At 43.8% G+C, this 10,838-nt stretch overlaps 1 protein-coding gene across 1 annotated transcript; it reads left to right on the forward strand.

Moving 5' to 3' along the window:
- Positions 1-378: 378 nt before the first annotated feature.
- Positions 379-8,609, forward strand: LOC129715907 (myelin-associated glycoprotein-like; the record flags this gene model as incomplete). Its single annotated transcript, XM_055665793.1, is given in 4 exon segments — positions 379-760; positions 3,010-3,129; positions 3,132-3,302; positions 7,885-8,609. Coding segments are annotated over 4 exon segments (963 nt in total), but the record flags the coding sequence as incomplete, so codon positions are not given.
- Positions 8,610-10,838: the final 2,229 nt, after the last annotated feature.

The raw sequence follows: 10,838 nt of genomic DNA on the forward strand, positions 1-10,838 counted from the left end.
ACGACGCAGGATATAATGTGTGGAGAGTGAGTCCAGTGAACTGACAGGGTGTTCACTGCTAAAGCTTGTTCCTTCAGACGGTGGAGGGCTCTACCCGAGCCAGCTGCCTGCCCCTTTCCGGGGTTACGTCCGTGCCCGGGTGGGATTAGAAAGGGAATATCCTGTGGGCACACTGAGGGTGTTCCGGAACCGCTGGGCTCCGCAGGGTGTTGAATGTATCCTCAATAAGGATTCTATCATAGTTGTATAATAGTTTATTATGGATATATGTTTGTATTGTATTTATGGTGGTGGGTTCTGGCTTGTTTTATTGTAGTGTAAATATTATTTTTTAATAATCGAATACATTTTTTGATTTAAAAAAAAAAAATATATATATTGTTCCTTCTCTCCTCAGCCGTGGTGTCGGGACAGTGGACTGCGGACAATCCACCACATGTGACAGCGCAGAATGGTTTGTGTGCACGGATCCCGTGTCACTACAGCCACCCGTCGACTCTGAACGATAAACCGCGGTTTGGAATCTGGTTTAACAGCGAGACTCTGGACTTCACATCTGTAGCCTTTTTCTCCCAGACTCACATCACACCAAAGTTTCAGCATCGGACCCGGCTGTCAGGAGTCCTGAGAGACAACGACTGTTCCCTGGTTATAGACAACGTCACTCAGGAAGATACAGGTCCTTATTTTTTCAGGGTCGAATTCCTCGACGGCCAAAATTATTTCAACTACCAGCCTCCAACACAGCTCCATGTTACTGGTAAGGCATTTGTTGCATGCTAGCCAGTCAGTAGAAAGACAATACCTGATTACAATCGAGCTGTTTACACTGTTTAGCTACAAGTCAAGTCAAGTCAAGTTTATTTGTCACATACACATACGAGATGTGCAGTGAAATGAAAGTGGCAATGCTCGCGGACTTTTGTGCAAAAGACAAACAACAAAACAACCAAACAAGTTATAAACACAATCATAGCTCACATATTATTTTACATAATAAATAATGGAAGGAAATACGTTCAGTAGAGTTAGTCCCTGGTGAGATAGGCGTTTACAGTCCAAATTGCCTCTGGGAAGAAACTCCTCCTCAACCTCTCCGTTCTCACCGCATGGCAACGGAGGCGTTTGCCTGACCGTAGCAGCTGGAACAGTCCGTTGCAGGGGTGGAAGGGGTCTCCCATGATTTTATTTGCTCTGGAGTTGCACCTCCTGTTGTATAGTTCCTGCAGGGGGGCGAATGAAGTTCGCATAGTGCGTTCGGCCGAACGCACTACTCTTTGCAGAGCCTTCTTGTCCTTGGCAGAGCAATTCCCAAACCAGATGGTAATGTTCCCGGACAAGATGCTTTCCACCGCCGCTGCGTAGAAACACTGGAGGATCCTCGGAGACACTCTGAATTTCCTCAATTGCCTGAGGTGGTAAAGGCGCTGCCTTGCCTTACTCACGAGTGCTGAGGCGTGTGATGCCCATGTCATATCCTCGGAGATGTGGACTCCCAGATATTTAAAACAGTTCACCCTATCCACAGGATCCCAATTTATCCTCAATGGAGTGTACGTCCTCGCATGATGTGCCCTCCTAAAGTCCACGATCAGCTCCTTTGTTTTTTACATGATAAGGGAATAGCGTTTAGTGCAATGTAAAGCCAGCAAAGTCCGATCAAGGACAGCCCGAGGGTTACCAAAGAGGTAGATAGTTGTTCAGGAACGCTTTCACGTCGTAGTAGGATGGTTTATTTGCCTAATATCAGTTGGGAAGAAACTGTCCCTGGAATTTTAAGTAGCAACGTTACAAAAGTTTGAGATTGAAAAACTCAAGTCTGCAATTTATCCCATCAGATAAAGCATAAAAATAAGTTTAATTTGACATCTAATTCACTTTAATATTTCAAGTAATAAAAAAGTTATGGCCATTTTCATACTCGGAAATTAATATCTTGTTCCCTATTGATTTTCTATGGACATAACAAAAAAGCTGTGATCATGGACAGTCAAAAGCCCATAACCTTCTTAAAATTCAGAGAACTGAATGACATTTTCAGTTATCATAGATTGAACCATTCTGAAACACATATAAAATAATCTTGCTTGGATGATCTGAAATTAAAGCATATAATTAGTTAGTTACCCAATTGTAGCTAATTTCAAACTTCAATTACTAGATTTAAACATCTATCCATTTCTTAATAAATTATTACCATTTTTAAATAGCCGAAGTGTCCAAATAATATTCACAAATAATTCACAATAAAACATGATTTTTAAATCTCATTTACATCAATTTATAGGCCAAATTGAATGAATTTAGTGTTCAATTGCACTAAATAAAGTCCATTTTAAATCGGCTTTCTAGTGGGTTCCTGTGAATGCGCAGGTTTAGAACGTTCACATTGCGCTGGATTTGTGCCTCAAATGCCCAGAAAAATACTGCGGGATATAAAGAGCCCAAAATGAGTTACTCGCTACTAGAAAACTTTATATACAGGGTTCTTAAGAAGCCCCTTTTAATGTAAAAATAAGGTACATACCTTTAATTGTTTGCTTTATAAAACCCTGGGGCTGCGAGAGGTCGCGGGATTAGAGAGTGATTTGTAAACTACTATAACTATTATACAAGGCCATAAAAACGAATAATACCTTTTGCGACGGGGTCTTTCAACGATTTTTCGTTAATGATTTACTAGGCTGAACATCTTTGATTGGAACAGCCTAGTAAAAATCGCGTTTTAAACCCGCACCCTCTAAACAGCGCCAAAATCACACACACGGGCTGGGACAGATTCTCAACCACGATTCAGGTAGGTTTTGTAACATACCTATTTTAAGGTGTGTGTTTTCACACTTCTATACCATTTACCCGATGGGAGAGGGGAGAAGAGGGAGTGAGACTGATCCTTGATAATTTGGAGGTGTTAATAAAATCTTATTTTCCCTGTGGGACTGGGATTACCATGTGAGCCGATGTATCTCGTGATATTTATCTAACAGTATCTGTTTATGTGTGTGTTAGATTTCACAGATAAACCCACGATATTACCTGCTGAAATGGTGGCAGGTCAGCCTGTGAACGTGACCTGCTCCTTCAACACCACGTGTGATGGAACAGCCCCCACCTTAACCTGGGTCACCCCGCTGATGAGCCACCGTCAGCCTCACGCAGCGTAACTCAGCGGGGAGACACTCTGACATATACTTCTGTTCTGTACGTGACCCCAGCACTCAAACATCACGGGCAAAACCTCACCTGCATAGTCACATACCCCACAGTCTCATCCGAGCAGATCCACACAATGGCTGTTCAATGTAAGCACGGAGATCGTTTATTGTGCTGGAACAGCAATAATCCATTAGCAGTGCTGGTACATGAGGCTTTCTCTTCTTGCGTAACCTAAAGTTGTATGACGACTTGTTCTATTTGATACTATTTGATTGTGCATGCCAGGTTGATGTACAGGTTTGTAGGTGGATTGGCTTGATATAAATGTAAATTGTCCCTAGAGAGTGTAGGATAGTGTTATTATGCGAGGATCAATGGACGGTGCAAACTCGGTGTGCTGAAAGGCCTGTTTCTGCGCTGTATCTCTAAACTAAACTAAAGTATAGAAAATTATGAATGGCATAGATAGGGTAGACAGTCAGAACCTTGTTTTGCCTGAGTGGAAATATCAAAGACTTGAGGGCTTAGTTTTAAGTTGAGAGGGGCAAGTTTTCTATGCATATAGTGAGGGTCTCAGGGACATGCTAGAGGCAGGAAACATCTTCCCGATGTTGGGCGAGTCCAGAACCAGGGGCCACGGTTTAAGAATAAGGGGTAATCCATTTAGAACGGAGATGAGGAAACACATTTTCTCACAGAGAGTTGTGAGTCTGTGGAATTCTCTGCCTCAGAGGGTGGTGGAGGCTTGTTTTCTGGATAATTTCATGAGAGAGCTAGATAGGGCTCGCTATATTTAAGAGGGAGTTAGATGTGGCCCTTGTGGCTAAGGGGATCAGGGGTATGGAGAGAAGGCAGGTACGGGATACTGATTTGGATGATCAGCCATGATCATATTGAATGGCGGTGCAGGCTCGAAGGGCCAAATGGCCTATTCCTGCACCTATTTTCTATGTTTCTATGTTTCTATGATTGCATTCGTCGTAACAGGGCGGACCACGTGAAGGTTGCCATCTCCAAACCGTTACATCAGGTCATAAGTGATAGGAGTAGAGTCAGGCCATTCGGCCCACCCAGTAGCGTGGATAGGGGAGAACCAGTGGATGTGGTGTATCTGGACTTCCTGAAGGCTTTCGACAAGGTCCCACTTAAGAGATTAGTATACAAACTTAAAGCACACCGCATTGGGGGTTCAGTATTGATGTGGATAGATAACTGGCTGGCAGACAGGAAGCAAAGAGTAGGAGTAAACGGGTCCTTTTCACAATGGCAGGCAGTGACTAGTGGGGTACCGCAATGCTCAGTGCTAGGGCCCCAGCTATTTACAAATATATATTAATGATCTGGATGAGGGAATTGAAGGCAATATCTCCACGTTTGCGGATGACACTAAGCTGGGGGGCAGTGTTAGCTGTGAGGAGGATGCTAGGAGACTGCAAGGTGACTTGGATAGGCTGTGTGAGTGGGCAAATGTTTGGCAGATGCAGTATAATGTGGATAAATGTGAGGTTATCCATTTTGGTGGTAAAAACAGGGAAGCTGACTATTATCTAAATGGTGGCCGACTAGGAAAAGGGGAGATGCAGCGAGAACTGCGTGTCATGGTACACCAGTCATTGAAAGTAGGCATGCATGTGCAGCAGGCAGTGAAGAAAGCGAATGGTATGTTAGCTTTCATAGGAAAAGTATTTGAGTATAGGAGCAGGGAGATTCTACTGCAGTTGTACAGGGTCTTGGTGAGACCACACCTGGAGTATTGCGTACAGTTTTGGTCTCCAAATCTGAGGAAGGACATTATTGCCATAGAGGGAGTGCAGAGAAGTTTCACCAGACTGATTCCTGGGATGTCAGGACTGTCTTATGAAGAAAGACTGGATAGACTTGGTTTATACTCTCTAGAATTTAGGAGATTGAGAGGGGATCTTATAGAAACTTACACAATTCTTAAGGGGTTGGACAGGCTAGATGCTGGAAGATTGCTCCCGATGTTGGGGAAGTCCAGGACAAGGGGTCACAGCTTCAGGATAAGGGGGAAACCCTTTAAAACCGAGATGAGAAGAACTTTTTTCACACAGAGAGTGGTGAATCTCTGGAACTCTCTGCCGCAGAGGGTAGTCGAGGCCAGTTATTTGGCTATATTTAAGAGGGAGTTAGATGTGGCCCTTGTGGCTAAGGGGGTCAGAGGGTATGGAGAGAAGGCAGGTACGGGATACTGAGTTGGATGATCAGCCATGATCATATTGAATGGCGGTGCAGGCTCGAAGGGCCGAATGGCCTACTCCTGCTCCTAATTTCTATGTTTCTATGTTTCTATACTTGCACATCCCTCACACCTGCATGCACACACGCACAACCACACATACTCTCACACCCATACACACACACACTCACATTCCTTCTGAACTCCATTCTCTGTTTCAGTCTCCCTCACACTCTCTAAAGATCGATCACGTAAGCTGATCTGACCTGTTTAGTATTAGACCTCCAGTCCGGGTTTTCTATATGACATTAGCTGTCACCCACCTTATATTGGCGGGGCCGGTCCCACTTCGATCGCCGGAGCCGTATGGAGCCTCGATGGGCGTGCGCAGCGTCGTGATCCCGTATGTCACACGCAAACTTACCGTGGACTTACGCTCGAACTTCATGTCAACTCGTACGGGATCACTCCGTACGGCCTCCGCTTCCGGTTTGGTCGCGCTTGCCGCATGCAGTCGCATGCTTGTGGGACAGGCCCTTAGTTTCAATATGTTATGCTAGAGCCAGTAATTGCTATCAAAACATATAACCACATGTCTCGTCTCCAGTTGGTTCAGAATGCTGCTGCTCGCCTTTTAACAGGGACTCGAAAGAGGGAGCACATATCGCCAATTTTGGCCTCCCTCCACTGGCTCCCGGTGCACTTTCGAGTTCATTTTAAGATACTGTTATTTGTTTTTAAATCTCTGAATGGGCTCGCCCCGCCTTAACTCTCTGAGCTGCTCCACCCATACGCTCCTGCCCGATCCCTCAGGTCAGCTGGTCAGCTGCTCCTGGAGGTATCGAGGTCTAGTCGGAGGCTCAGAGGGGATAGAACCTTCTCTGTCGCTGCTCCAGCGCTCTGGAACACCCTGCCGTTGCACATCAGACAGGCCCCCTCACTGTCCATCTTCAAATCCAGTGTTAAAACACATTTGTACTCCCTGGCGTTTGACCATGCCTGAGGCTTTGCTTCTGTTTGTGGTGTTTTTGATGTTTCTTTATTTTACATGTCTTTTCCTACTATTTCTTTTGATTGTTATTTTTTGGTGTGTATTAACTTTTTTGTCAATGGTTAGTGATGTACAGCACTTTGTTGCAGCTATATTTGTTTTTAAAGTCCTCTATAAATAAAGTTATTATTTATTATTATTATATAACCATATAACAATTACAGCACGGACACAGGACATCTTGGCCCTACAAGTCCGTGCCGAACAACGTTTTTCCCTTAGTCCCACCTGCCTGCACTCATACCATAACCCCCCATTCCCTTCTCATCCATATGCCTATCCAATTTATTTTTAAATGATACCAATGAACCTGCCGCCACCACTTCCACTGGAAGCTCATTCCACACCGCTACCACTCTCTGAGTAAGGAAGTTCCCCCTCATATTACCCCTAAACTTCTGTCCCTTAATTCTGAAGTCATGTCCTCTTGTTTGAATCTTCCCTATTCTCAAAGGGAAAAGCTTGTCCACATCAACTCTGTCTATCCCTCTCATCATTTTAAAGGCCTCTATCAAGTCCCCCCTTAACCTTCTGCGCTCCAGAGAATAAAGACCTAACCTATTCAACCTTTCTCTGTAACTTAGTTGCTGAAACCTAGGCAACATTCTAGTAAATCTCCTCTGCACTCTCTCTATTTTGTTGACATCCTTCCTATAATTGGGCGACCAAAGTTGTACACCATACTCCAAAATTGGTCTCACCAATGCCTTGTACAATTTTTACATTACATCTCAACTTCGATACTCAACATGGGAGGGACACAATCCGTGGGTGCCACAATTTCTTGATGGCCGTACACACACACCCACACCGCGCGAGGCTTCAGCCATGGGCTCTGTGGACAGTAACATCGGGAGCTGACCTGGTTGGTGACCGACTCCGAACTCTAGCAACAGCAGCTTCGACCGCCCCGAATCATGGGGCTTGAATCGGCCCATTGAATCGGCCGGCGGGGGATATTCAACATCGGCAGCCTCAACGCAGCAGATTGATTTGAAGCCGGGCGATGAAAGGCCCCGCAAATAGGCTGATTCAGCCTTTAGAAAGTGGCTGATACTTGCTTGAATATTTCAAAAGCTACAAAATGATAAATAATACTTAAACAAATAAAACTGAAGCAAATAAAGGCAAACAGAACCAACCTTGGAGGGGGGAGAGAGAGAGAGATGGGGAAAAAATACTAAATAACGTGAGTGACGTGAATGAGGGACTTACCTGCAAGCCACCCAGGAAACCCGTTCGACCGGAGCCCTTAATGACCTGACTAGTTTTAAATCTGATACCCGTTTAAATCTTTCCCATCCACCAATACATCCAATTAGATCAAATGGTAATTGTACCCGCATCAGACGGCATTAAGAAATTCTCCGTGACTACCTTCAGTAATACTTGAAGGTCAAAACACAATTGGTGACACATCGTGTTAATACGATGTTAATAGTGACATTTAACTCACATTTAAATCTTCATTTGTCTTTAGATGCTCCACGGAATCAATCAATCACTTCCCCCGACAACGTGAATAATTCCGGAGTCACTGTAAAGGAAGGAAACTCTGTAGAGTTCCTCTGCTCCGTTCAGAGTTTCCCAGCATCTAACCTGACGTGGATACATCTCGGTGCCACAATGAACACAACAGGATCCAGCAACGAGCTGTGGTTGAAAATCCTTCAGGTGACTCGGCTGGACGCTGGGGACTATCAGTGTGTGGCGGAGAATGAGCACGGGACAGGGAAGGGGAATGTAACCCTCATTGTAGAATGTGAGTAGACACATGTCACGTCTCTGTGAACATAAATGAGATGTCAGTGGAATATATCGTGTTTTACCGGGATATTATGGTATATCTGCCTCTCTCCCACACACTCTCTCCTCTTGTAAGATGAAGATTAGATAAGGTTAGACACAAAAAGCTGGAGTAACTCAGCGGGACAGGCAGCATCTCTGGAGAGAAGGAAGGGGTGACGTGTCCAGTCGAGACCCCTCTTCAGACCGAGTCAGGGGAGAGGGGGATACAGAGATAAGGAAGTGCAAGGTGTGAAAAGGAGACAGAAAAAATGTCGAATTGTTAGCTGGGAGAAGTTGACAACAAGTCAAAGATAAAATATAATAGTAAGATTAAACGAGAACTTACCAGTTTGAAGTTTGATCTTTATTTTATGAGGAGGAATGTTGAGGGAATACGTGAAAGAAGCCCGCTACGACGCATGCGTGTCATCCTTCAAAGCAGCGGTGTGAGGTCACAGATACACTATAATGACCTAAAATAGTAAGATTATTAAAGAGATACCAGTTTAAGATATGACCATTCGAGGGTGGGAGCGGAGGGCACGTATTCCCTCAACGTTCCTCCTCATAAAATAAAGATCAAACTTCAAACTGGTAAGTTCTCGTTTAATCTTACTATTTTACTTCGGAGTCACGTGAGTGACTCCGTGAAAGATTTCAAAGCTCTGTGACCTCATGCAGTGGAACGAGTCCATGCTTCACAACTGCCTTGGTAGTTTGGGAGAAATTGTTAATGATATTCAAAACATTCATACCAATTATTTAATAGAAATGATAAATAATATCTAATTAATGATAAATAATATCAAATCATAACCCTCTATTCTTCATGGATAAATTATCATACAGAACTTAAAATGTTCCCCGAAAAACGTTCCCATACTGCTAACTGGTTTGTTATAACATTTCTGAAAACGTTTTCTCCGACAACCATCCTGCAATCCTGAGGATTTGGTCCATGGATACATCAAGGCGTTTTGCTGCGGATGTAGCTGCAGCCCTGGTGGAGTGAGATTTAAATATGTTAGTGTCCACTCCCGCCTATCTTAACCCATATTTCAGCCACCGCGAAATGGTCTGAGTTTACACTCTACGGTACGGTTTCTTATAGCTGATTAAACGCCATTTCCTTGCCTCTGATAGCCTTTGTCCTTTCACTGTATAACAAAACGTGCTTCACTATACAGAGGCGTTTGTCCTCCGGGTAGGCCATCAATTCTATGACCTGCCCCGCTGATCCTGGTCTATTTTGTTTAATAATACGGTCCTGGATCACAAACCCCAAACTTCCTGCCGCCATAGTGAAGCCATCCAGTCTTACTTTTTGCAATAACTGGACCCTTTGCGCTGTGACTAGCGCCATCAGCATTACCATTTCTTAGTTAGTTTATCCAGATTTAATGCTGTAGCCGGCGACCAATTCCTTAGCATGGTCCAGACCACACTTACATCCCAGATTTTGTTGTATCTTATTTTGGGTGGCTTGGTGTTAACATTGCCTCTTAAAAGTTTAACTACCAGAGGATGTGATCCCACAGACTGTCTTTCTGTTCCTTGCCACCAATAACTTGACAATGCACTTCTGGCACTATTCACAGTGCTGTAACTCAGTCCTCCATAGTGCAGGCTGGTGAGAAACTCTAGCACCGCCGGAACATCCTTATTTCTGTGGTCCAGAAGGTTATTATGGCAGTAATTAGTCCATTTTTAATATGACCTAAATACTGTTTTTGTGTAGACCTTCTTTGTGCTGCTGTGATCATGTCCACAGTTCTTTTTGATAGCCCCATGTCCCGTAGCGGTCTTTTAGAGTCTACAACCTACTAAATCAATATTTTCTATGGCATGGATAGCTATCCTGAGTTACTGGATGCACCAGTAACTTAGGACTATGTCTTAAAGTTATACATGGTTCCAGCACCATGTCCTGTACCCCGGAAAACCATAGTTGGGTAAGCCAATCAGGTACTAAGAAATCCCAGATGCCGATTCCTGTTGAATTTCCCTTAGTACCCGATTGATTATGCAGAAAAAAGGAGGAAATACATAAATGAAAATCTTTTCCCCCCCCTAGTGCAGTAACAATGCATCTGTAGCTTCTGCCTCAGGATCTGGTTCCAATGATACATACCTCGGTAACTGGTGATTTCTGGATGCAAATCTAATATCCGGCCTTACATACTTTACTGTGATTTCAGCAAATACCGTTCTATCCAACATCCATTCAGTACTTTCAATAAATTTTTGTGACCTGGTGTCTGCCACTGAATTAGTATCCCTGGTAGATACGTAGCCGATAACCAAATATTCCTTTGGACACACCATTGCCAAATTGAATTTGCCAATTCATCACAAGATGTTGATATATTTCCACCCATATGACTTATATATGCCACCACCGAGGTATTATCTATCTACAATCTAACATGCTGCAGTTTCATTCCTGAGCAATAAGATTTTAGCCCATGAAATGCACTTAACATTTCTAAGTACTTATACCCTTAGTGTTAAGTAGGTTAGCTTTTTGTATATTCCATCTCCCCCATAGCTCGAGATGGTATCAGTTGTACCCTAACCAATTGCACTGGCATCTGTTTGTAATAGCACAGACGGGTTGTGAATAACTATTGGGTTGGAGCAATACTT

This window comes from Leucoraja erinacea, unplaced genomic scaffold, assembly GCF_028641065.1.
Source record: "Leucoraja erinacea ecotype New England unplaced genomic scaffold, Leri_hhj_1 Leri_1501S, whole genome shotgun sequence".
NCBI classification, from domain to species: Eukaryota; Metazoa; Chordata; class Chondrichthyes; order Rajiformes; family Rajidae; genus Leucoraja; species Leucoraja erinaceus.